The 25,487-nt window shown below is 47.9% G+C and overlaps 9 protein-coding genes across 9 annotated transcripts; 6 read left to right on the forward strand and 3 right to left on the reverse strand.

Annotated features, from left to right (window-relative positions):
* Positions 1 to 265: 265 nt before the first annotated feature.
* On the reverse strand, positions 266 to 487 carry E1B28_006772 (uncharacterized protein; the record flags this gene model as incomplete). Its single annotated transcript, XM_043151471.1, has 1 exon — positions 266 to 487. One exon carries the CDS (start codon positions 485 to 487, stop codon positions 266 to 268), a length of 222 nt encoding a protein of 73 aa, XP_043012566.1.
* A 558-nt stretch (positions 488 to 1,045) lies between these two features.
* Positions 1,046 to 2,190, forward strand: E1B28_006773 (uncharacterized protein). Its single transcript, XM_043151472.1, has 3 exons — positions 1,046 to 1,237; positions 1,319 to 1,675; positions 1,746 to 2,190. Exons 1-3 carry the CDS (start codon positions 1,132 to 1,134, stop codon positions 2,030 to 2,032), a joined length of 750 nt encoding a protein of 249 aa, XP_043012567.1. The 5' UTR covers positions 1,046 to 1,131; the 3' UTR covers positions 2,033 to 2,190.
* A 50-nt stretch (positions 2,191 to 2,240) lies between these two features.
* On the forward strand, positions 2,241 to 3,866 carry E1B28_006774 (uncharacterized protein). The gene is made up of 7 exons (XM_043151473.1): positions 2,241 to 2,333; positions 2,384 to 2,576; positions 2,656 to 2,827; positions 2,892 to 3,082; positions 3,148 to 3,637; positions 3,704 to 3,731; positions 3,792 to 3,866. Exons 1-5 carry the CDS (start codon positions 2,331 to 2,333, stop codon positions 3,597 to 3,599), a joined length of 1,011 nt encoding a protein of 336 aa, XP_043012568.1. The 5' UTR covers positions 2,241 to 2,330; the 3' UTR covers positions 3,600 to 3,637; positions 3,704 to 3,731; positions 3,792 to 3,866.
* A 3,012-nt stretch (positions 3,867 to 6,878) lies between these two features.
* E1B28_006775 (uncharacterized protein) lies at positions 6,879 to 8,340 on the forward strand (the record flags this gene model as incomplete). The annotated part of the gene is made up of 9 exons (XM_043151474.1): positions 6,879 to 7,013; positions 7,068 to 7,101; positions 7,155 to 7,307; positions 7,364 to 7,484; positions 7,538 to 7,570; positions 7,629 to 7,781; positions 7,852 to 7,868; positions 7,925 to 8,176; positions 8,240 to 8,340. 9 exons carry the CDS (start codon positions 6,879 to 6,881, stop codon positions 8,338 to 8,340), a joined length of 999 nt encoding a protein of 332 aa, XP_043012569.1.
* A 578-nt stretch (positions 8,341 to 8,918) lies between these two features.
* On the forward strand, positions 8,919 to 9,794 carry E1B28_006776 (uncharacterized protein; the record flags this gene model as incomplete). Its single annotated transcript, XM_043151475.1, has 2 exons — positions 8,919 to 8,995; positions 9,059 to 9,794. The coding sequence occupies 2 exons, from the start codon at positions 8,919 to 8,921 to the stop codon at positions 9,792 to 9,794; spliced, it is 813 nt and encodes a 270-aa protein (XP_043012570.1).
* A 292-nt stretch (positions 9,795 to 10,086) lies between these two features.
* On the forward strand, positions 10,087 to 13,748 carry E1B28_006777 (uncharacterized protein). The gene is made up of 4 exons (XM_043160749.1): positions 10,087 to 10,347; positions 10,402 to 10,591; positions 10,645 to 12,647; positions 12,709 to 13,748. The coding sequence occupies exons 1-4, from the start codon at positions 10,132 to 10,134 to the stop codon at positions 13,639 to 13,641; spliced, it is 3,342 nt and encodes a 1,113-aa protein (XP_043012571.1). The 5' UTR covers positions 10,087 to 10,131; the 3' UTR covers positions 13,642 to 13,748.
* On the reverse strand, positions 13,748 to 15,261 carry E1B28_006778 (uncharacterized protein). Its single transcript, XM_043151476.1, has 6 exons — positions 14,773 to 15,261; positions 14,588 to 14,712; positions 14,432 to 14,520; positions 14,266 to 14,372; positions 14,157 to 14,201; positions 13,748 to 14,098 (listed from the first exon to the last, which is right to left on the reverse strand). Exons 1-6 carry the CDS (start codon positions 15,165 to 15,167, stop codon positions 13,984 to 13,986), a joined length of 876 nt encoding a protein of 291 aa, XP_043012572.1. The 5' UTR covers positions 15,168 to 15,261; the 3' UTR covers positions 13,748 to 13,983.
* E1B28_006779 (uncharacterized protein) lies at positions 15,252 to 17,166 on the forward strand. The gene is made up of 7 exons (XM_043151477.1): positions 15,252 to 15,495; positions 15,559 to 15,925; positions 15,981 to 16,162; positions 16,224 to 16,434; positions 16,500 to 16,637; positions 16,688 to 16,790; positions 16,838 to 17,166. The coding sequence occupies exons 2-7, from the start codon at positions 15,785 to 15,787 to the stop codon at positions 17,047 to 17,049; spliced, it is 987 nt and encodes a 328-aa protein (XP_043012573.1). The 5' UTR covers positions 15,252 to 15,495; positions 15,559 to 15,784; the 3' UTR covers positions 17,050 to 17,166.
* A 133-nt stretch (positions 17,167 to 17,299) lies between these two features.
* E1B28_006780 (uncharacterized protein) lies at positions 17,300 to 19,132 on the reverse strand (the record flags this gene model as incomplete). The annotated part of the gene is made up of 6 exons (XM_043151478.1): positions 17,300 to 17,994; positions 18,063 to 18,143; positions 18,205 to 18,277; positions 18,341 to 18,472; positions 18,538 to 18,826; positions 18,882 to 19,132. 6 exons carry the CDS (start codon positions 19,130 to 19,132, stop codon positions 17,300 to 17,302), a joined length of 1,521 nt encoding a protein of 506 aa, XP_043012574.1.
* Positions 19,133 to 25,487: the final 6,355 nt, after the last annotated feature.

A 25,487-nucleotide genomic window follows, 5' to 3' on the forward strand; every position in this document is an offset into this window, starting at 1 on the left:
CTCAGAGAAGACTCGACCAAGCACGAGAAACGGCGCGTCAGAAGACGGGATACGACTGCGAGGCGACGCGTCAAGCACTCATCGATCGATATGGAGAATTGACAGGGAATACCGCGTATAAATTGCAACTAGACGTTGCCTGGTCGTTCTGAGCGTGTGCTGTTTAATTTATCCCGTAGCAATCTTGTTCTCGGTAGATAAACATTCTTAATCTCATGTTCTTCTTCGTCGCTTTCACTACCACTACTCTCATCAACATCCATTCCTAATCCATCCGTGTCTTCATCATCGGTATCACTGAAGTTGAAGTCCTCGTAGGCTCGTCATCCCTCTCAACTTCACACAAAAACTTTGCCCATTCCTGCTCGTTGAGTTTTTCCCAATCGATGTGATCAAATTGGTCTTCATTCGATGGGTCGTGGTTGTGTACATTTGTCCAATTGAAGGTATCTTCAACTTTATCTTGTATTTCAGTAGATAGAGACATGCTTCGGGTGGGGTGGGTACGATACAATAATACGTGGTGAGGGGAAGATGTGACAGTTGTCACCGAGGGAGGGTAGCTGGCTCAAAACGCACCAGACCTTCTAGAGAGTGCGTGCCCTGACGGTTAGTACAAACAAAAGACAAACAAGTTTAATTCACCACAAAAGGAAATTACACCGCCACTCTATTAGAAGGTCTGGCTCGAGACTACCAATTTGTAACACATTGAAGTTTTCCCGGTTTACCGTTTACCGTTTACCGTTTCCAATGGGAATGGTAAGCCCGCAGCTCACGGGAAATCATCAGGTAACACCGGGGACATTTTGATGTCATCTGGCACGTGTCCAGTACCAGTCATGCAAAAACAATAGGAATTTCTATTGTTTTTGCATGACTGGTACTGGACACGTGCCAGATGACATCAAAATGTCCCCGGTGTAAGTACTTCACGCTGTGCGTAACTTTTCCTCGCTGACTGACCAGCTTACAGAGCAAATATATACAAATGTATCTGACCTCGTAATGCTATGAAACCCCCGCCATCATGATCACGATGACCGCGTCACCCCTTGCCGGCGGTCTAGCCAATATCTTAAAAGGAACTTAACCCCTGGATATCAAGCTCTCAAACTAACTACAACGTCCATGGGCGCCCATGAACAAGAGTCTTTGAAAATCTCGATACGAGTTTTCAGACCTGAAGACCTCCAGGATGTCCAGAAGTTGTACATCGAGACGAGGATCCATGGATGTGCGTGTTTCAATTTTTATACTATCAACCCCCCTCTTTTCTGAACAACATTTGGATCTTTCCCCCCTCCCCCCTCAACAGCTGGCTCGCCGTTCCGTTTGGCTGTCCGTCGACATCTACTCACGCCCCTTTCATACGGTTTCTATTCGCTCTTTTTCATCGGCATTTGGATTTTCCTACGAAACCCTAGCGGGTGTCTTCGAGTCTTGGGCACTGTGTTTATAGTGTCCTCGGTGGTGTTTGTCATTGGAACGGGGTTTCCGATTGGGATGTTCGCGTATTTTGGATTTAGGAGTTTGTATCGGGGGGATATGAAGGATGTTGCTACGCATTATCGGGTACGGGAGTCTCAAAGGGAGATAGCGGGTGGTAGTTCGTTTTGGGTGGCAGAGGCCGAAATGGCAGGAGGGAGAAAGATTGTTGGGTGTGTTGGTTTAGGTGGGTTGATGACGTTTACTATGGGTATGGTTGACTGTGAACTGAGATTTTGGTTCTTTCTTTTTTTTAGACTGCTTTTCCAATGATGATTCTACGGAAGGAGAGCTTAAACGGATGTTTGTTTCGCCTGCTTTCCGTGGACATGGTATAGCGACGAAGTTGATGCAGGCCCTGCTAGAACATGCGAGGAAACATGGCCTAAAGCACGTTTATTTGCAGACCACTTGGTTGAATGATAAGGCGGTGGTTATGTATAAGAAGACTGGATGGCAGATGGTCAAGAAACAAACGTTTAGAGCCGGGTTTGTTAAGGGTGAAGGGTACGATTTTCGGATGAATTTGGTTAACGAGTCGTGAACTTGTTGTTTATTGGAGAGGGTATAAATTATTCGCGCATGTTACATCCTGGTTGGGTCCTTTTTATTTTGTTTTGTTTAAGCAGTAGAGTATGTCACTATTCTAGGTAGAATACATTATAATCGTGTTAGAGGCAATTTACAAAGTTATTGACTTCCAACGTTTTGACCGCGCCTGTCACCTCACGTCACATTTTCGAGAATCGTGACATTATTGTCACGCAACGCCTGACGCTCGACCGTGATTAATATTGCAAATATTCTCCCTTGCAGCTCTTTTACCAGAGTCATCGTAAAGAATGGTGACAGCCCTTCATCTATTTCCCCCCATCCCTCGCTTACTCGCATATAGGCCCGTAATGAAGAAAAAGCTCAGTCTATGCTCTACCGATTTCGAGAGGCCCAAGCTGCCGAGTTGGGCCTCGGTACTCGTGGAGACAGAAGACCAAGGATGGCCAGCTCTTGTAAAAGCCTTAGAGAATGTGAAAGATGGAGAGGAGAAATATTGCGAGAGATAAGTCGTAAGGTGTCTAAGATCCAGGATTGTATGTGTTTTTTGGGGCGCCGAGAAAACGAACAAATCTTAAAAGGAACTCTCTCTTTTTTTTGGGGGGGGATGTTTAGCTGGACTTACGGATTACGAAGTCCGAGATCTCAATGATGAAATTAACAGGCTGATTCGGGAGAAACGACATTGGGAGAACCAGATTGTTGCCCTTGGAGGAGCGAATTATCGGAGGAATGTTGCTATGTTGGATGATGACGGGAAAGAGGTTCCTGGTACGAAAGGATACAAGTGCGTTGCAAGGGGACTTTTTGGGAGGACACCTCACTGGTTTTCTCTAACCTTTTGTTGTCAGGTACTTCGGAAGAGCGAAGGATCTCCCTGGTGTTCGTGAACTGTTTCAAAGTCGCAAGCAGGATGAGGCCGAGGAAAGCCAGACGGTTGCGTATTACAAAAAATTCATGAATCAGGGACCTGCCTATTACGGTGACCTAGACGAGGTGGATGGGAGCCTACTCAGGTATGAGCAAGAGGCGGAGGACGAAGGTAAAAAGCGTTCACTTCCCTCGATTGGGACCCAATCCACCTGTTTTCTCATGCGTTTCTCATAGAATGGGAAGAAGCATTCACTTCTATCCGAGAGGCACTCGGCCTACCCGATAATACACCATCACCCTCAATCCCGCGGCCAGAAGCCAACAAACCAACCAATGGCGTATCTAAAACCACAAACAATGGCCAGCAACCGAAAAGAAAAGCACCAGATCCAGACGGTGATGGTGGTGGTGGTGGTGCCGAAACGTCACCCCCGGAAAGATCTAGCGAAGACACCAAACGTGCAAAGACGACAGGAATGTCTGCTGCGTCTGTCGTGTCGGCGGTGTCGGATCCTGCTGTTGCTCATGCGCAAGCTGCTGCTGCGTATATACCGTTCTTAGAAGCTGAGATTTTGATGCCGCCGAAGCTTCCTACACGGCAGGAGATGGAGGATATATTGTTGGATTTGCGTAAGAAGGCGTTGGTGGAGGAGTATTTTGGAGGTGACGAGAATATGAAGAGTTGAGATTTTGTGAGGTCGCGTGTGTGGGGGTTTTTTTTTTCGTAAGTCGAGGTTCGGTTATCTGGGGATTTTCTTATACTGACGCCTTGCGTGCAATTCATATACAGTTTCTTTTTTTTCTTCCTTTCTTTATTGGTATGTCTAGTTGTTTTTCGGTGCCATCTACCTTGATGGCTCATTTTCTGGAATCTACAGGTATCGATCTACTGTGCTATTAGTTCAATTGCTGGCCTTGCAATATATCGAAGGTTATAACATTGCTCAAAGCCCCTCCTATCATAAATTTTCGTTCTTGAAGATCGCATTCGGAAGCACGGAATTTGAAACGCTAAAGTGAGAAAACGCACGGGATCTGTCAAAGTCTGCACTGCCAAAGGTTGAGCCGCATCTGGTGCAGTGGCCCCCCCATCGAAACCGCGTTGAGGTGTAAGAAGAGCATTGTGAAATTATCTGGGGGACCATATTCAGAATCGAGCTCGACTTACGCCTAATCCCCCAACCTCCCCTCTTCATCAAACGTCGTTGAAGGGGCTAGGTAGAGGATGGAGGCCTGGTCATTTCTTCTCCCGCAGAATGTCCACAAACTCCCGGTATTTGCGGGCGCTGGTGCTGGTGTGGACGAGGCAGCATGCATAGAGGGGCGTAACGAACGCGTACCGCCAATGTCCTCAACTAGGCTATTCAAGCAAATCCGAAGCTATGCCTCATTTACCCCCATCTCAAATACGCATATCCAGCGTCGCCAGGTTGGCTACATCGGTTCGATCAGCCAATTTGCTAGTTCCATGCTCGTGGCTGTGCCAGTCCGACATCTTTGCTGGCGTTCCGACCATCCCGCTGCGTCACGTTGTGGGCGCTTTTCCTCTCAAAGGCTGCCTTTCAGCTCAAGCATTCATTTGCACTCATTGTTTCGACGAAATAATCTTCATGGCAACATCCAGGATGCGATGTGGGGTTAGGCGCCCGACTCCAGCCCTCTCTTGTACCGGCAACAAACTTCAATCGCTATCTTGTTTATGGGAGGGTGACTTAACGCCGCCGAGCGATAGCATCGTTTCACATGGGACGCCGGAGATAGGATTCAGCTCCTTTAAACGGCAGATAGATGCTCTTTTGTGCCCATCGCAGCATATCTGCATTAGTCTGCCATTATGGAATCGTTCGCAGAAAGGAGTGGCGTAACCAGATTTTCTTCAAGAGGTTCGTCATTGTGTTGTCGGTGGTGTTATCATGATGCGATTCACCGGTCTGATCTGCAGGGGCCAGCCTTCAAGTGGGTTACAAGGTGCTGAATGAAATCCTTCAGGGCAATTCCATATACCCATATCTGTATCTACAAGATCAGCTTCGAAATCCTAGAGGCAGATAGGGCTCCTGAGGATCTACTACAGAAGCTCATCCTAGTCCTGACTCACCTACCACGCAGGGTTGCCTTCTCCGCAAGGAGCCTTACCTAGGCAGTATCACCTGTTCAAGTGGGTCCTACCTTGTAGTTCTCTCATTTTTCAAGGGCGAGGGACATAGATCGTGGAAGGGAGAGGTGTGGTTTTCTGATATTTCCCCGAACTAAAGCTCATTCCGCCGCCGTAGAATGGAGCAAAGGACAATTCTTCTCGTACGTACGAGCCCGGACTACCTAATATCATCGAACTCGCGACCAGAAGCCGACACAACAAACGATAATGTTATTGAAGAGTGCGCGACCACTCGCAACCGAAAAGAAACGCCAGGTTCCGGCTGGCGATGCCGGAAATTTCACCAATGAGACAAGTCTGACGTGTGCAGGCTGTTGCTGATATTGATATTTCGGATGCTGTCGCCAGCAAAGGTAGTTGTTGATCAGGAGGACGGAGAGGATTGTATGGAGGAGCGAGGGAAAGAACATTAAAGGAATAGCTCGGAGGCCACAAGTTAGTCACCCATGGATGCGTTCTCGCTTTGAAAGTGGGATGTGAGCTCATCCCGTTATTCGTTTCCTTGGACCTATCCACAACTTGTACGCACAACTTGTCTGCCTTTTCGTTATTTCCTCATGTATTACTTTCAGTCAACGCGAGTCACGTGGTTGTACATCTGGAATTACCGAATGTTCCTTGCAGGCTTGGTAGACTATACTGGTACCCAATAGTTCTCCAGTTTCCGATTCGGACTCCTGCTCTCGCGGAGCCACATACTAGCGCGAGCGCAATTGTCGGGATGGACATGGCACCGCTCAGGCTCCCCCAATTCCACCTCCGCTGGAATGTTTTTGACTTCTCGAAACGATAACGCGTCCTGGATTTTCGGACACCTTCCCTGACGTTTCGGGTGGAGCCTCGTGGTTTGGAGGAAAGAAGGTTGTGAGTCGTGACAAACTCCCAAGACCCAAGAGATCGCCACGCAACGGGAGTTTAAAAGGTATGCCAGCAACTTTAATGCTGTTCAATCAGCGACATAAATACGCAAAATTCACCGGAAGAACAATGATTAGGATAACGATCGTTGTTTTAAACCCGGCAAGTCAATCTCGAGTACAACATCCGATTCGAAAGGTTGCGCATCTAGAACTGTAGTTGGGAGTCTATCAAAGGTGAGTAGTTTCCTGAATGAGAGTGCTTCCTGTGCTCAGGTATCCGCGGGACTCGGCAATAGGGATTCCAGGGACGCCCCTTTGGGATGAAAAAGTCAAACTGTCGTCTGATGTGGTCACTATCGAATCTTTGATGAACCCGTAGCACTCCCTAGGGTTGACCGTAATCACATCTTTCCACGTCGAAATCCCAGGTTTACCGGACTGGGAATGTTTTTGACGCCGGAAATATCGGATCCGAGTCGTACTGAAACATGACGACCCCCGTTCTCCCAAGGGCCTAATGCCTACGATGCGGGGATAAGAGGAGGACGGCAGCTTCGCGTGATCGCGAAGAACAGTTCTTTTGAAGATGAGGCGCAACCAGTTTGTTGATTCACCGGGGACTCAAGCTCTAGCTCACACACTGGTGCAAAAAACTAGATTCGCTCACATTTCGCCACTCCAAACGAACGCCAGCTACAAACCAAAACCAGATAACTCATTCGAGCCGCAGGCTCCTTTGGGGTTAAGTTCCTGCTAATCTTGACGTCCAGGTGAGCCTTTTAGTACGTTCCCTCTCCTTTTCGTGCACGAATCTTGTAATGATAGACGAAGCTTCTAGGTACACCCAACAGATACGACTCAGAAACACATATAAGCCCACTTCAACTCGGTGATAGCTTCACCACCGGTTATTACTTCCCCTTTCTCTCTTGTTCCTTGGATTAGACATGGACTCCCCCAAATTCATCGAAAAGCTCCCCGTTGAACTCCCTCAAGTCGATAACACAAAGAGCGAAGAAGGGCCACTAGCGGCCTTTCCTCGAAGCTGGCGTCCTTATCTCGAGCTCATGCGAGTGGACAAGGTGGAAATCAACTTCTTTTCATTGCTCATTGCTTTCTAACCCGTTTCTGCGTAGCCCACTGGTACGAAACTCATGTTCTGGCCCTTCGGTTTGTCATTCTTCTCGTCATCTCGAGGATGAAGAATTTGATCAGGTCTTTAGCGTGGGGCCTCACCATGGCCGCGTACACGCTAAAACTCCCTCTTGCGAACTATGCTCAGGAGTTCTTGAAATGTATTATCAGCGCCTTCATCATCCGCAGCTCTGCTTGTACCATCAATGACATTTTTGACCGCGATATGGATGCTGGCGTAGGTTCGTCACTTGACTCCCGTACGCAGCCTAGCCTGCTTACCTTTCAAACTTTCTAGAGAGAACCAAAGGCCGGCCATTAGCGAGCGGACGTATCACGGTTTTCAACGCGACCGTCTTTGTAATATTCCAATACATCATTGGTGTGGGATTCTTCTACGCTGTAGTTAATGGCCTCGCGTACGTTCGAAGCTCGATCGTTCTACCTATCGTGTTGACCCCTCACAATCTAGGCTTTGGGTCGCGCTGTTCCAACTTCTTCCAATGTGAGTGTCTTTATGAACGGGATACCCGCAGTCAATTCATACCGGACACACATCCTAGCTTTGCTATATACCCGCTACTAAAGCGAGTTACTTATTGGCCGCAAGCCTGGCTAGGCTTCGCAATGAACTTTGGTTTCATCACCGCATGGATATCTACTACGGAAATTGTCGATATTCCCCTCCTCGTTGCTGCTACGATAGGGTGCTGGTGGTAGGTTGTCCCGCTTCTTTGCTTACCTGTAATGTTTTTGTTGAGCTTATGGTCTGCCCACCATCGTTAGCTGGACAATGCTCTACGGTAAGGACCGCAGTTCCGTTCTGATGGGGACTTTATGGTTTACCGCCCATCTTCAGATACTATTTATGCTTGTCAAGATATTGAAGACGATGTCAAGATGGGGGTGCGATCTACAGCGATTCTATTTGGCACTTGGATTCGGCCGCTCCTCATTGCATGTGGGATCACCTTTATCGTGATGCTTTCCTGGGCAGGTGTTCTTAATGGTCAAGGGTCACCCTTTTTTGCCATATCCGTAGGCGGAACTACTGTTCATCTGATCTCCCAATATCGCACAGTCAATCTTGATGTGCCAGCTAGCTGTTGGCGTAAGTTTCCTTGTTCTCTGGCTCTCCTTATGATGCTCGTGACCTGACGGTGTGACCTTACAGAGAATTTTATGAGTAATGGACAGCTTGGATGGATTATTTGGGGCGGGCTGATAGCGGATTACATGTTACGGCTTCTTCAACAGCGTTGTACAACATTCTGATGTGTGCGACTTTTAATCCCCCTGTGCATCGTGCTATTCTTAGAATCCAAATATTCCCCTTCTTCTTATGTATAGTTTCAGCACACCCTTGTAGTACGAATATCGCCACTGATGATTGATATGACTCTCAACTGAGATATTGATATTCTCCCTTACGCGTTTCAGGCAGAACCGGTCCAGCCAAATCAGTCGCATCCCACGAACCCATGCAGGAATGTTTGGGGATCAGCTGTTGTTGTATGACAAACGGAGGTCCTCCCGGAGATGGCGATGTTCAAGGTGATATCATTTGTTCAGGACGGTTGTACTTGTTGGTTGTTCATACTGATTGATCAAGAATTCAGCGGCTTTAGTAGCCCTCGTATAAGCTTGAGAGCTCCATGTTGAATTTGTTTACAACGTTCCCCCTCTTTCATGCGCCGTTTACTACACTGGGCGCTGTACCCTGAAGTCGTTGATGTCGCTCCTCATTAAGATGTAAGTGGATTGCGTTTCGGGGCTGTCGGCAATTGGCAGCGACACTAATTCAGTATCGAAGGAAAACATCCATTTCCTACAGTTCCCGAGCTACCTTCGCGATGGCGTCGGCCCCTGAAAACGAGCATGCAGTCGGTGATGAAAACGTGCTCTTTCCTAAGCGCGCACTGTTCAGAAGGTAAAGAAGAGCTTTTTAATCCTCAAATTACACTGAGTCTCACGGCCCTCACCTTCCAAAAAGATCAGAACCACCCAAAGCGCTCATCATTGGATGCGTCCTTGGAGCGATCTTCGTTCTTGTAACCTCCGTTTCACTACTTTACTGGTATTTATCCAGGACCAGGTGGTCTCGCAAGCCCAGCCCATACCCCTTTACCTCTCCCGAAGCGGTTTCCTATCCTTCTAGCTCGACGGGTACGGTTTCAACTCCTCCGAGATCCGAAATTTACCGTATGAAGCGGGTAGTCGTTCCAACGTCAACTATCCCCACGGTCCCCGTTAACGCTTCTGGATCCAAGAAGGTAGTAGGAAGCGTATGGGAGACCCGAAATCCATTATACTGCGCGCCACAAAAAAACCCTCCTTCATCATCCGGCACAAAAAGCAGCACATCACATGCTTCTAAAAGTTCTTCCAGCAGAGCAAGAAGTGGGCGCATTGGTTCTGTCGCGGCTACCCAGACAGTGAGCAGTATCTCGTTTGCACATGACACCGAACGACAGATGGAACTTGATGAACGGATTGAAAAGCTTAATGAAAGCCTCTTTTCGTTGCAAAGGACTGCGCCCGGGGCCAGTGCTGGTACCTTCCCCAGAGCGTCGATGACCATAGCGAAGATGACCTATGACCATCAAGTGATGAGTTTGAAAGGAATAAAGGAGAAACTGGAGAATTTGAAAGAGTCCGAATGGGCACTAGGGTTAACGGACGAGCTACCTCCGGGTCTCTATGAACCTAATGATTATGAACGTTTCTGAGGAGCTAGGACGGTTTTGCTTGGACCCTTGACCGTTTTCGATTTGACGTTCCTAAGGTGTATATATCAATCATGGAACTTTCATTTCGGATATTGCAACTTACCGGAAACGATTACTTGCAAGTATTAATGCAGTTGTATCTCAAGTGTACTAGATCCAGAAAGATTCTTTGAAAGATTCAGAAGAAGCCTTTTGCCGATCGGCGACTCGACCAGCAAGGGTCACGATCACATGATGAGCTACGACAATAAGTGTGACATGTTGACCTTCGCGAATTTCTGCAACGAGCCTCCATCATCTCAACTTCAAGTTTCTTGACCTGGCCACCCGAGCTAAGATGCGCTCAAGCTCTTCACCTATGGCCGACTATAGCCAAATAGGAAGATATGGGACCATATCTCTCCTCAAACAGAACGAACCGAACGTCGCGGTTACTTCGTTTGGAATTGACACAGAGAAACTCACCTTTGGGATGGACAAGGACTGCAGTATCAGGTTGTTCTATCCAGATATCAGTGCAAATCACTGTGAAATCCACTTTAGGGACCGAAAGGTGCGTTTTGTTGAGCTGGTTTCTGAGCGGTGTCCGACTAACCAGTTCTGGTAGGCTTTTCTGGTCATTTTGGGTTCGACTGGACTGATAGTCGATGGTTCCAAAGCATATCCAAGTCCAACGACCGGCTCCCCAACGACGATTCCCCTCCTCAATAATTCAACAATCGAAATACACGGGAAGCGATTCCGTTTCTCGTACCCTCCAAAGGAGCTGAGAGCACAATTATACGATACGCCCCCTCGTGAGCAGCATTTTCATAAGCCTCATTACTCATAGCCTGATTCCTCTATACAGAAGCCCGAAAGCGAACCTTACGTCTATCGATGATCCAGTCTGCTGAAGTTTTTACACCGAGACCCTCGTCTGATCCAATGGAAAATCTTCGTGTGCTTCAGAGCCCACTTAGGTCCTATAGGTCTCCTTTAAGCACTCCCACTCCATCTCCGTCTACTTCCGGACGTTCCTTATTCACTCTCACCTCACCATCCCCATCGACTCCAGATTCTAGAGCCCATGACCCCGCCGCTGTGACCCTCGTCGATGGTAACAACCCTTGTGTCGTAGAGGAGGACCAAGATTTGGTCATCCTAGAAGATGTTCCACTTACCACTTCGTCGTCCCCTACACCACCACCTTCTGCTGCAAAGACAGTATACAAGCCTGCTCCACCTCCAACGCTTTCACTTCAAGTACCGCCTGCCCCGCCAGTGACTCCTCGTCGCTCGCGACCCACTTTACATCAAGCGGTGCTCATCCGAAGCGCGCAACGGGCGGCTTTCAAAGCTGAGATACAGCGCGAAGAGGAAGAGGAAGAAGCGATGGAAGAGATGGAAGTCTTTGGGACCGTATTTGCAGAGGACGAGGACGAGGAAGAGAACGATGACGTTCCTATGCCAGTCGACGTGGGGGAAGACGAGAGCTCAGACGAAGACATGTCCGACGAAGGCGAAAGTTCCAACTCAAATGGAACTTGGCGTCAGAGTTTAGTTGGCAGGATATGGCCTTTCAGTTCTCGATCACCGTCGCCCACGAAAACATCACCTCCCAAAAGCCCCGAAGCGTCGAATACGTCCGAGATAGAGGATATCGAGGATCTTCCTCCGTCATCGGACTCTGTTCTCGACCCGGAGGAAATCAAAAAGGAGGGGGAGGATAGCGACGAGGCGCAAGAGAGCGTAGGGCCTCTTCTGGCCATCCCAGGAACACCCATCCGCAAGTCCCAAGCAAACTCCTCACCTACCAAACCTCCTTTACGAGGTCTCTTCATGACACCTCAGCCGTCCGCCTCAAACAATACACTTTTCCCGCAGGGCCGGCAACGAATGACCTTGGGGGGACAGGCCATGCGTGTCAAGGTCGAGGAAAAGCCCTGGAAGATCGAGGATATCGTTCTTCCTGTTCCTCCGTCACAGCCTGAGGCACTGGCCGTTGAGAAAGACAAGCCTCTGACAACACCGTCTAGCGTTTGTCTTTCAAATGCAGAGCGAGCTGCGATCCGTGAGCGTAGAAGGTCTGCGCTGAAGATGCCCGAAACTTTCTTTGGTGGCTCAGGTGGAATCCCAGGTATCAGTAACACGTCTCCTATTAAGAGAGACGCGAGTGAAGGACCCCTCTCATCTCCATTCAAAACGAGGCGAGGTGTTGATGACGGAACAGATTCTCTGGCGAGCAAAGAACGAGTAGTCAAAGAGGACGATTCAGATGCCCGTACATTACTGGAGAGGATGAGGGGTGCAGTTGAAGACATGAAATCAAGACGAGCTTCGATGTCTGTTCCTGTTTCTCCCACCAAAGGAGCCTCTCGCAGAGTCGAGGAGAATAACGAAGCTGCCAAGGATCTTCAGGAATTCTCTCTTTTTCGAAATCCAGATGCTTGTCGCCTGCCACGGAAATCGGTATATGTGATTGAGCATCCAACTCATTCTATTGTTTCTCCCATGGAGGTTGATGAAATGTCATCATCTCTCGATACCGATAAATTAGACAATCCCAGCACCACATCCCCTCAAGAGAGCACCGTACCTGATGTTGAGATGGCAGTCGGACATACGGCGGCTTCTCCTGCCCTATCACCTGTGAAGACGAGAAATACTAGGAAACATGCGACTACTAGAACAGGTACGGTGGACACGCCCTCTTTAGCTGATGACGAGGCGTCACCTGTTGTCGGCGAACGCGAAAGTGAACTGGATGATGATAGCGACGAGGAGCCGAAACGGGCAAAAAAGACCACAGGTCGGGTTATGAGAGGAAGAGGGCAGAGCGAAGTTAGTGATCAGAGTTCGGGATGTCAAGAGGTATGAGGTTCTTGTTGTCTAATTGCTCTCTCCCGCTCACTACCGACTCTCTACTTGGAAGGCTAAGCCACCGTCAAAGTCACGAGCAAGAGCGGGAACAACACTCGTTGTGTCCGACTATGTAGCACCGATGGTAGTCGATGATGCTGTACCCAAGGAGCAGACAGCAGCACAGGAAGACATTGATGATGATGTCGAGATAACCGGCGATCAGTTCTGCTCAAAAGCTAATACAGCCACACGCAGTCGTACACGATCCAAAACTCCAACCGCCCCTCCCCATACCAACGACACCAAACCTAAACGAACCACACGCCATGCATGTACCGCTGAACCTGTTACCCAGCAGAGTGAGGAGGAACGAGAACCTTTAACAGCCACTAGACCGCAGACACGCCGACGTGCTGGTAGTGCTGCACCAGTGACTACTGCGACACGAAGAATGGCTGCAACTCGTACAACTGCTGCTGCGGGTGCATCTGAATCGTCTGAAACGGAATCAAATGAGGGGAGGAAGACGCGTACTACTCGAGCTGCGCGGGCTGGTGAGACACCGGGGAAGCCTACTAGCAAACGTGGCGGTCGACGTGCGAAAGCAACACCAAGTGTACCCCCTCTGATTCCTGAAGCGATCAAAGAGGAGGAAAGTGCTGAGGTCGTTTCCAATCCTCCTCTCCAGAAGAAGACTACCACAAGGTCGAGGAAAGTGGGAAGGGACGCGGATAACATTCCTCCTCCTGCCATCGCTGTACGTACCACCTCCAAGTCGCGTTCTGCGAAGAAGGGTGGAACTGGAGCTGCTGCTGCCGTTCCTGAAGAAGAGACAGTAGATGACAAAGAGAATAGCGACAACGAGATTGTGGTTACCAAGGCTCGAGTTGGAAGACCACGTAAAGGTGCTGCTACGAAAGTGAAAGAGGAGACCGTTACGGAACCGGAGTTGGGTACGAGAACGAGAACTACTCGAGGAATGAGGACTCGTTCGAGGACTTAGTGGTGGTTATCCATAACCCTTGATACCCCTACTTCATGTTGTACGATGTGTTATACGTCTATCTATTTGCTTTTGTTATATTTATTGAAACCCCTCTTGAATGCGATGTATTATCTCGCAAAATGCTCATTTCATAAGCTTTCTTCGTATACAAACAAGGGTATAATGGTGTATGCTACAAAAAGGTCGTTTCGCGATGGTCTCTACTGTTGATGTTCATGTATCATATCGCGCCTGGCGCAAAGCAACTCGAATCATCGGCGAACCAAACCCGGCGATTCATTCGAATGCGGGATCCTAAAGAACCGGCCTCCCCAAGAAAAGATGTTCGAGCGGAATTCATCAACCGAAATGGAATCCTCGTTTAGGATCTGCCCGTCGTTTTTCAATCGCTTTCTTCGTCTTCCTTTCCGGTCGAACGACGATGATGGGAACTGGAGAATGTGTCAAGCAATATCTGAAAACCGGGGGCACACGTTAGCGGTAGTGAAAAACGCAGAGAGGTGTAACAGTACCTGCTAACGCTTCCCATGGTGCCTTTAAGTCCCATTTGCCATATTCTAGAGATCAAAGAGTAAGCGGGTTAATCTATATGTGAATGGGGTAAAAGTGGCATATACGCACTTGCGTCCTCGAGTTCCCACTATCACTGAATCAGGTCTGTACAACACGATAAGACGGTCTAGTGTATCCGTAACTTTGCCCGCAATATACTCCAAGATGATCGATAGCTGAAACGGGGGTTTTGTTTCAGTTTGATAGCGAACAGGACTGGAATGGAACGACAGACTTTGCGGTCGGGATCAACTTCTTGACTCTTTTCCTGTACATATTTCATCAATTCTCGAGCATCGTCCCGAATTGAGTCGTGGTCTTTCTCTGCTGTGAACCTCAAACATCAAGAATCTGATACAGATTATAAATAGACCTCATCAGATGAACATACCTAAGTCGTCCTCTTCTATCCCTCTGAACACGACAAATTCGTCCCCGTCTTGCACGAAAGATTCAAGAGCCCAGTCTAATGCTCCAGACCCGGACTCGTCTGGGGACGTTGCACATAGAAAGATTCTTGGAATCACGTTCGTCAGACATTGAGAAAAAACAACAATCTTTAGCAAACTACGTTACCTCGTATTCCGCGTTCTCTTATAACCATCCGACTTTGAGCTCAACGTGAAGCTGAACATGTTCGCCGCAGAGTTCTCAAAAGTATCAAACGACACTTTTGGCTGATATCCCGGAACGGGGGTCCGTGGCAACATGGCAAAATAAGGTGATGGCGACTGAGATCCAAAGCTGAGTTGTGAAGAAGTCTTTTGAAGAGAATCGCCATGATGACAAGACGAGGTCGATGTCGATGTCGATGTCGTGGAGAGAGGAAGTGATTCCATGTCTGGCGTTCCAGGTAGTGTTTGCGACCGTACGGGTGGTGAAGAGACTGGTGAAGTTGCTGCAGATGAGTGCTTCATCGCGGATCGCAGAGGATATGAGTGTGGAGGCGATGCATGAGTAGGGCTGCTCATTGTGGGTTCGATGGCGATAGATGGGAGACGCTTTGGTGGTTGTCGTGGTCGTGGTCGGTGGTAAAGGGGATTTAACTCTAAAAGGAAAAAGCGCGGAGGATTCCGCGAACTTTTTTTTTCGTAACCATCGCTGTCGCTGCCTCTTCAAGGAGCTCTAGATGCGGATGCATTGCTTCTGCTTCAGGCACTACAGCGGTCCGCCACTGGACTCATAGCCAAGTAAACCCCCAAGGCAGAGTGGTTCGTTAGATGAAGTGAGAGGCTTTGGTGGGGGCAGAAGGCATAAACTCTTGAATTAATCAAGGATACATCAAGGGGTGCCACTGAGGTGAATAAGTAATGATCATTTCTGTCAGTTGCCTCGAGTCTGACGTTGAGGGTTCGCTCGTAGGCTACAGCTTTCTTTATATTGCGTTTCTCGCTTAAAGATCCGACGCGAAACACCGTATTCTGGCAACTAGTACTGATTTGCTCTAGTACCCCACAAAGTGGATAGTACGCCAACTGTAGACAGCGGCAGCGGCACAACTAAGCCACAACACCATGTCTTAAAGAACCACATACGAGGCATATACGGGGTGTTCTGCCAGTGTCTGGACTCTCGTCATTGTCAGCCTATGGAGGATTCGTCGTATAGAAATGTCAATGTATCACGGGGATACAACTACCATTACTACGTATCCTCTCCAAAGTCGGGAAAGCCTAGCGTTTTCTTTGTTCACGGATTTGGTATCGGTTCGAAGGATTGGCGTCACCAGGTGAAAAGAGCATGTTCTGACTTTACCCATCGCGCTGACTTTTGTCTTTTTGCAGGTCCAATATTTCCGTCAGCGAGGATATGGAATCATCGTGCCCGACATGCTTGGATACGCTGGTAGCGCCATACCCAACGGGATCGACCCAAACGAACTCAAATACACCTCACTCGTCCAAGATATCGTGGATATCTTGGGCTTTGAACAAGTAAAGAAGGCTATCTTTGTCAGCCAAGGAGGGTGAGTCCGTCTGAATTTCTGACCTTCCACTGGCCCTTTTAAATTTTACTGAGATGGTTAGAGGATCTCCCATAGCAAGCCGCATTGCTCAATTACACCCAGACAGAGTCCTAGCATGCGCATTCCTCTCCACTCCTTACCTTCCTCCCAACCCCAACTTTGATTACACGAAAGAGCTTCAACGGGAAAAGGAGAAATATGGTCAAGAGCTCCTTGGTTTCATGGATTTCTACGCCAATGATGCGGCCGTAATCAAGATCGTTGCAAACCATGTTTGTCGCAGTACTGGGCCAGACCGTTTCCCATTGATTGCTGATTATCTATCTAAAATCTACAGTTCGATGCTTTCTTCAATATAACGTATCCACAAGATCCAAAATCTTGGTCTGAGAAGTACGGACCATCTGGAGAGCTTCGGAAATATCTTCTTTCCGGAGAGATCTTGCCTTCACCATCCTGGTTCCCTTCAGATGATGTAAGTCCTCTTAAATACATCCCCGGTGGTGCTCTTACAATACTTTGTAGGACAAGAACTTCCAATTCGGCAATTTACATAACAACGGTCGAAATGGACCTTTTACTTACTACAAAGCCATCGTATCGGGGATTCAAGCTGAAGACGACAATGGTAGCATTATTCAACCCATCTGTCGCTTTATGCTAACTACTCCGCAGCGGTACCCCAGAACCGATATGTCATACGAAAACCCGTCTTTTTCGGTGCGGCCTTGGACGACTATGTCTCACTGCCTTCAGAAGGGAAAGAATTGACCAAGAAATTTTGTATGAACGCTACCGTTCGCGACTTCAAAGCGAACCACTGGATGCACCTCCAGATCCCTGATGAGGTGAATCAGGCGCTTTTGGATTGGATTCAAGGATTGTAGGTGTTATGTATGTATCTATGCATTTATGTACGTAGCGCAGCCCCGCGGCGTAGAACCCTCCCCCTCGTGCCTGGCGTTCGTATCCTATGTAATCCACATCGTTATTTCTCGGTCCGGTAAAAAGGAACACTGTCCTCACAACAAATAACCACTGGCTCCGAACAAATTAATTTCGAGTCATATACCACTCTATCATCTATGTACGTCTCTACATTACTTGTGTCCATGATCACAATCCTCAGATACACAATCAGAAGAAACTACCCACTATCTCTTTCCCAGCCCGTACCGCATGCTCAACTAACTCAAAGCTATTCAGCCCACTCGCCCAATAAGTCTTGTTATACCCTTGAATCGCATTATACTTCTCGTAAATCCCCTGAGCCAAATCCTCGGGCTGGAATCGAGGGAAATAATCCCACTGCCTAAACTCCCGTATATCCTCATCCTTCGCCTTAGCTCTAATCTCAGACTGCCCCGACGGACTCACATCCGAAGCTGCACTGAAATCAACGGCATTATACGTCTCCAACATAACCTTCCTCGCTTCCTTCAACGACACCTCGTTCCTTCCGTAAGGTTTGAAAGGCCCCCAAGAATACGTCGTCAAGATCGGCGAATCGGCAAAACTCTTGGTCGATAAAATCGGTTGTCCGATATCTTGAGTAGGGAGTTGAGAATACGTGGTGTTGACGGGAACGTTCGGCATAGATACAGCACTGGAGAGGTATACCGTCATCCCGACTTTGGAAAATATAGCTCGTTCGGAATCTGAGAGGTCGATTCCGATCCCGCTGTTATTGGTAGGCTTTGATAGATCCGAAGGGCCGGTGAGTGCTTCGAGAAGGGGCGGGAACGCGTTGATGAGGTGGGAGCACGTCTGTGTGCGGACCTTTCGGGAACCTGCTGTGACATAGGACACGACGGGTAGATCTTTACTTCGGTCTAAGCAGTTCCGGAAAAATGAGCTCCGACGGGTACTAGAAAAAGACCAAGGCTAATTGACAACTTACCGACTTTCGTAACAGTTGTTTTTCTCAGGATTTGAGCTTTTTTGAGACTACTGGCGTAATGGACCATAACCGCGTGAAAATCTATGGTAGAGTGGGTTAATGGGATTCATTCGATTTTGAGCGGAAAGAAGTAGAGACTCACCGACAAAGTTGACGACTCCGACATTGGCAAAATATGCTAACTGATCGGGTGTGAAAAATTGAAGACCGTATAGCTGAGGGAAGGGTAATTCTAATCTTAGGAAACCTTGAGAACAATCATTCAAATCTCAACTCACTGTTGCAGTCCTGTTCAGATCATCGTACCCGGCGAGGGCTAACCCTTGTCTCATGATGACGGGAAGAACTTGATAACCATTACTCGCTAGCCATTGATTCATCGGGACGGTGAATTCCTGCGGGACACCGTTCTGTTGTGCTGAAATATGAGACATTGTCTGGAGAGATAAATTGAGCATCATAGTTGGTAACGTACAGGATAACGCATCGGAGTGTAAGAAGGTTTATACTGCGTTTCCCAGAACGAGTTGTATCGTTCGAGTTCTTGAGTCAACAGAGATTTCTGCACGTCCGTTGGTGCCGGTGTCTTCGTGAGGTTAACCACAGTCTGTTTGCCGACCGGAAGCTGTAACGGAGGGTAACTGTACCCGCTGGTTACGCTTTTGGAGAGGTAGAACGGGACTCCGGCTGCTTCGACGATGGGAAGAGACTCGGTGTAGGTCTGATTGGATATTAGAATGGGTCCCATCGCGTGGAAGGTGGTGCTAGAAAAAACAGGCCGTTAACTATGCACCTCATGACATTTGTGGGAGAACTTACTGATCTGAGCTCGTGTAGTACGATTGGCATTTCCCTCCAACCTCGGGCTCACGTTCAAAGATGACCACAGAGTAGTTTTTGGCCTCGAGTTCGTGCGCTGCTGCAAGGCCGGTGGGACCCGCTCCCACTACACAGACAGGATAACTCTGTTGATAATGGTCGGATGTCGGCTCATCTCTCGCCACTTGTTGAGCGAAAGCACGGGGAGTGAGAGCAAGTGAGAGGAGGAAAGGAATTGGTACCCTGGTCATTCTTTCTCGAGGACAAGGCAGAGTAAAGGGGGGGTTATTGTACCCATTTTATAACACAGGGGCTGAACCAGCGCTAACGAAATTCAGGTATTTCAGATGGATCGGGTAAGACTGGGGGTATCATCTTTCCGTTGTTGTTCCTCGGCTTGAACATGGGTGCGCTCTAAATCGAGGCCGGGTGGCCGTCCTCGATGATAGATGATGGGCAGCGCTTTGAAGGGGCGTACACCCCTTACAATTTGAGTCTCTTTCAAGATCCTCCCGTGCGTCCTCATAACACCACTCTCCGCTCATCATGATAACGCAACAGCCTAATCACCGAAGTCAGCAAGTAGGGATATTGGCATCGCAATACCTACTTACTGGGGACTTCGTTGGGGTTTTCTCAAATCCATACTCAACATTAGACGTCCCGCTTTGCTCTGACTGATGAATTTGACGTGCAATGAAATCTCCTGTCCCGAGATAATGCGAAACTGGGAATTTTTTTGGGCGTTCATGTGGAGGTGACAGTATGTATCTTGATTTGCAAGTAGAGCATACTGTATCCAACAAATCTTCAAACTTCTACATTCAGCCAACAGTTTCATCGCCAATGATGTCGGTTCGACCTGATGTCCATTGTCAACCAACCTTGATTATCAGAAGACTTGACAGGACAGCCATGTGTACGCTGCTGCTTGACGAAGAAGGTCTGAGGAAAGACATCAAAGGCTTGGTAGCGACTAGAAAGCATTAGCTTTGGAAATTGCAACGGAATTCAAGTGGAACGGCTGGCGAGGTTGCCATTCAACAGGGCACGTGATTATCTGGCTTAGGGCCGGTCAATAAAAACATCTCCGTTAACGCAATTTGACGAAAAGCGAAACAATAACTTACATAAAATGAGCATCCTCAGCACTCTTCATTACCAACCACAGCCGTCTGGATACGGTGGCTCTCATATTAGGATTCAGGACATTCATTAATTGGGAATCTTTCCACCTTGGATCTCTTCCAAATCTCTTCCGGTTCCCCGATTCACGATCATCTCGCTCGAAATGAAGTTAGGGCTTGTGGATTGGGCACATATTTGTCTCTAAATAACTGTAGGGCTCAATTTCCGAAAGGATGAGGAGCGTGTGTTGCTAGGTTGTGTCAATGGATGAACTTGGCCGGAGTTCATACTAAGGAGATGGTTTTGGGATTGCAGGTACGAAATGGGCTACAAGACGAGCGACGAAGACTAATCCATTCGAAAAAAGGTCCAACCACGTAGCATGTACTACTCGCCGTTCGATCCACAGAACCGGCCTGCTGGGAAATCGATGGCACGATCCTGCTAGCAATGTTGTCTATAGTGTTGATAACCGCCGTTGGTTCGGACGATTGGTGTCGAAAGGAGGTTGCAGAGACGGGTCGAAGGATAATGCCTCGACTGTGGTGTGTTCACAGTTTCCCTAATCTAAATGGCGGTTGACGTTGATCTACCTAGCTGTCGAAGGGAACGAAGTGTGTAAAATCTGAAGAAGCGATCAGGATGACCAGGTCTTACGATAACTCTAAATGTTCCCATACATGCTCTTAACTGTTAGACTTCAATGTGGCTGAGTAAGGCAAGTTCTTCGCATCTCTTGATATCCGAGGCCTTTGCGATTATTTATTTTTTTTGCAAATTGACGGCCGACGCGTCGCTCCCAACTTGGTGACCTTGATCTGACTGTTCCTTCAGGCTCTCTGTATCTTCCTCTCCGTCGAGCTGTTTTCCCGCCACTGACTGCCCTTTATGCCTCTTCGTGGTCACTGGCAAGTCACTGGTATTGATGCTCGTCGCTTCAGGTGCCACTCGTCACTTATGTCACGTCGCGTTATCGCGTCACGCGATCGTTGATCCTCGCGGAGAAAGTATTCCTCTCGGACTTTCAAGTAATAATGCAATCGCTGTCGTCGCCCTTCCACTGAGGATAAGCATCTGGTGAACTTGCACCTGCTAATCGTTCTTCCCTATTTCCCTCGTGTTCTCTACTTTTCAAGGCTGTTCAAATCTAAAGTTCGAAAATTATGCAATTCAAACTCCGTCGTTTGCTCATTTTTTTCCGTTCTCATTCTCGATATCCGGCCACACGGTGCAGCTGTCACTCGTAAGGTTCGAAATTTGGTACGTCTATTCTATCATATATTCTCTATGATATCTGAAATTCTCTCTGATTCAATTTTCTTCTAGCTTTTCTAACAATTGTGACTTTATATCCGTTGCTTTGATACCGTTCTTTTCACTATCTCATGCCGACTGCGACAATAAACCGCCGAGTGAATGCCCCTATCACAGACATGACAAGAGGAATCTCACTGGGAGACGAATGTGGGGAGCAGTTGTGTCGCGGCTCTTGGTGCAAGATAGTTGGAGATGGCATGAAGGCTGTGACGATGGTCCATATTATGTACTTTTGTGAGTGCTTGCTACAACTTCCTTATCCACAGTTTTTTTTATTTCGTCGTGTTCGTATTCCTACTCAAGTCACAATCACACCGGAAGAGAAGCATAACCGAACGAGAAAATCCAGCCGACCGAGGAGGCTTTAAGCAGCATTTTTTCACGACTTGGAACATGGCGAGATTAATGAGCTAGCTGTGGTTGCAGAAGGTGAAGAAAGGACGACTTGGTTCGTCTGGATGCTGTTCTCGTGCTGGTCAATTTCGGGACTCCTTTTCGGTATGTTCAATTGTTAAGAATGAATTCTGAGGAGAATCGTCGAACAACCTTTTCTTCTTCTTGTAGGTTACGACACGGGAGTCCTATCAGGGCACTCGTTACGTGTGGTACCGACCTTCGTGGTGGAACGTTGACAAATGGGCAGAAAGTGCGTAGCTGAACAGCTGGTCGCAATCCACGGAATTTACTGAAATTTTCGCTAGGAACTCATGACATCAGCAACAGCATTGGGTGCACTCATCGGAGGCCTCGTGGCAGGCGTTCTTTCCGACTAGACAGGTCGAAAACCCGTCCTTGGTATCGCAGATATCGTTTTCATAGGTGGTGCAATTGCACAAGCAGTCTGTCATGATGTTTGGAGTATGGTATGTCTTTCTACTCTGAAAGAAAACAGGCGTAGGCCAGGCGTCATGCATATCTCCATTATACATCCAAGAACTTTTGCCCACATGTCTACGGGGTCGTATGGTCGTATCAAACGTATACGCGATCACTCGTAGGACAAGTGATCGCCCACGCGATCGGTGCGCACATGGAGGATGGAGATGGATGGCCGGCTTGGGTGTGGTACCAGCAGCGATCCAGGTTGTGTTTTCGTTTGTGAGAGTCGTAAGTCTGTTCGATATTCAATTTTTCACCCGAAGGGAGTTGAATGTTTTTTCCGACCGGCTCGTGTACTTGTTGGAAGAAAGGACAGAGGAGGTCGATTTGAAGGTAAATGACAATGCCTTCTACATCGGTATCCTATCTCTCACCTTTTCTTTCCCCAGGTCAAAGTCTTCTAAGCTGCGGTCCAACGAAGCATCGACATCAGCAACAACACCATCTTCCTCCAATGTCTCCACTTGACATTCTTCAAAGGCGTTAACCGTCTTGCACTCAGTATGTACCACGTGCACCGCCTCCTATCTTCCTTCCATGGTTCCTAACGATCACCCTTCGCAAGCCTCGGCGTTATTCCCATACTCAATCCAGAGTGCGCATAACCCGTTTTTTTGTCAAATCGAGTTACCCCTATGGCTTGTTCATGCTAGACTCTAGAGTGGAGAAATATAGACTCAGGTCCCAGGACGGTTGGCCGGCTAGTATCGGCGCTCAAAATACCGTTGGGACAACAAAGTAAGTCGTTCCCATCCGTTGAAGCACGGGTCATAACATGTAATAAGTCCCTCCGCTGCCAGAATATTGAAGGGGCCCGAAAGCCACGCCGAGAGCGACGTAGACTGGATCAAACTATCCCAAAGGGTTGTATAGTCTCGGCCTCTATTACTGTGTACGTTGTCCCGTCCAATACAACCTCCACGGGTCGATATCCTTGATGGAAGCGAGCTTGACATACCTGATGGGAATTGGTGAACAATGTTAATGAGTCGGCGCTCCTCTCGACTTGAATTCTCACTATACACACGCGTCGTCGTAGATGATGCGTTCCTTTCCCTTCCTCTCCCGGATGATCTGAGTTGTATTCATAATGCGAAAACTTGATGGATGGTAAGTAGGATTGTCCAAACAGCCTCCGACCGCCCCGCGGCGACTTCTCCATATATTAATACCGTTGATATCTCTCTCCTTCAACATCTTCGACTAGTGACTCAATTGCGCGAAAGCGAGAGAAATGACCAAACCTCCAGTGACATAAACCGTCGTTCCACTGAGTCAAATGCGAACTTTAACTTCTCAACTGCCAATAGTGGAAACAACGGCGACAACAACAACGGTCACGGAGTGTGGCTAAGGTTGTCTGAGCTTTGCTGTTGGGGAGTTTGACGGTGCTATTGATTTAGGATTTGTGTCGAAAATTTCGGCCATTCTCAGTTGTTTCCCAGCGTACGTATATGATTGGATGGACATGGACTTGTAGGCGTGTTGTCGACTTGTTTGGCTGTATATCATCTTGAAAGAATAATGTACAAATTCGGTCCACTCACGATCGTAGTAGAGAACGTTGAAAAATGATTAGATTGAACTATTTGTATGTGAAGAGCCAGTGAAACTGGAACTGCCTTTCTCCCATCAATGGTTATACAACACATTTGGACTGAGTATAGGAATAATCAAGCACTTTGGAGATGAACACGTAGTAGAGGTAAGCACCCATTACCACGCAGACATGAAGGATCTGATGGGAGTTGAAGAGGTAGTCATGAGCACCAGGATTGAAGCGTTCTGGGATCCGGGTTGCACTAGAGACACTGTGAGTCTCGACTTTATGATGAGCAAGCGATACTTACTACAGCAATGCGCCTCCAATGTAGAAGAATTCGGACAAGATGAACCATTTCACACCCATCCGTACAAATGCCGCTACTCCATGTGTAGCGAACCAGTGAAAAATTACTGTCACTATGAGACTCAGGCTCATTACCACGTTGAAAATCGCCGTGCGCAGATCTGTGGGTTTCGTGTATTTGTTAAGAACAAAGACAACGACTGAGCAAAGTAAAGTCAGACAACAATAACGAGGACTAGTGCCAGTGCATACCGGCGTTTAGTAAGAGAACGATTAAGACATAGAGCTTTAGAGTCTCTGGTTCACAAAAGAATCCGTAGTAGAGAAATGGACAGAAGGATCCCAAGTTCAGAACGGTGATTCCAACGTGATCAAAGGCGTGGCAACGAGAGCAGACCTAACAAACTTATGTGAGGAACACAATGAACGTATAATCTTTCAACAAGTACTTCTCGGGATTCATGGGCGAGCGACGTGTGGTATATTGCACTAAACAGGAGACAAAACGTGGTTGACGCAAAGAAGATTGAGAACACTGCCGAGTCGACCCATGTCGTTTGGCCAGATGTCAGTTGAGACGGATTCACTGTGATGAGAAAATATAGAAAAAGTACGCCGCCCCACAAATGAGTGTGTATGTTGCCTGGAAAGCCAGTCAGAATAGAATCTCTCATACGATTCAATTCGTGTCACCGGTTTCGTTATGCACATCTATCGGTAAAACCACGATATGATTATGGTCAGCACCGGAAATCTCTTGTAGCTTTTAAAAGCACGTACAAGCATAGATGGAATGAATGCAACCTCTCCAACTCGTTTGCGACCTAAGTTCCGAGATTAGACATTAGTAACCTTTTGCTTGAAACTTTCAACGAATCCTTGCCTTCGGTATCCGGTAAGGATATGGTTGTAACGTTTCCAGCTCGGTACGTCGTCCGAAGTGACAGTCCGTTCAATCAGGTGAAATTGTCCGTCATTGGCTCGTTCATAATTTGGGATCATGTTGCACATCGTTTTTTGCAAGATGAGGGAGAGGAAGGGTTAAATAGCTAAGGAATGCATATATTTCAGTCGGATATTCTTGAAATGGATGCACAGCCGGGAATGAACGGTTTGCCGTACTACGCAATGGAATCTCCTAGCACGGCGAACTCGGAATTCGGAGTCGAAAGAGTATACGCATGTCGAAGGAGATATGTACCTGTTACTAACCAGTGAGGATGATAGTGCGTATCGGCAGTCCATTTTGAGGTTTCTCATCGCTTCGACGGCGGTTTATCCTTCATATGTCCTGATCATATCCAATCTAGAGCGGAATAACCCATTCTCTCGACTTCCCGTCGTCCGCAACAGGTGGTCGTGGTCTGAGATGGTATATCTCGTGGAGATGGTGGACCACAGGGTCCATATTTCCGTTCCAATGTCGAAGGCTT

Source organism: Marasmius oreades, chromosome 3 (genome assembly GCF_018924745.1).
Source record: "Marasmius oreades isolate 03SP1 chromosome 3, whole genome shotgun sequence".
Lineage (NCBI taxonomy): Eukaryota > Fungi > Basidiomycota > Agaricomycetes > Agaricales > Marasmiaceae > Marasmius > Marasmius oreades.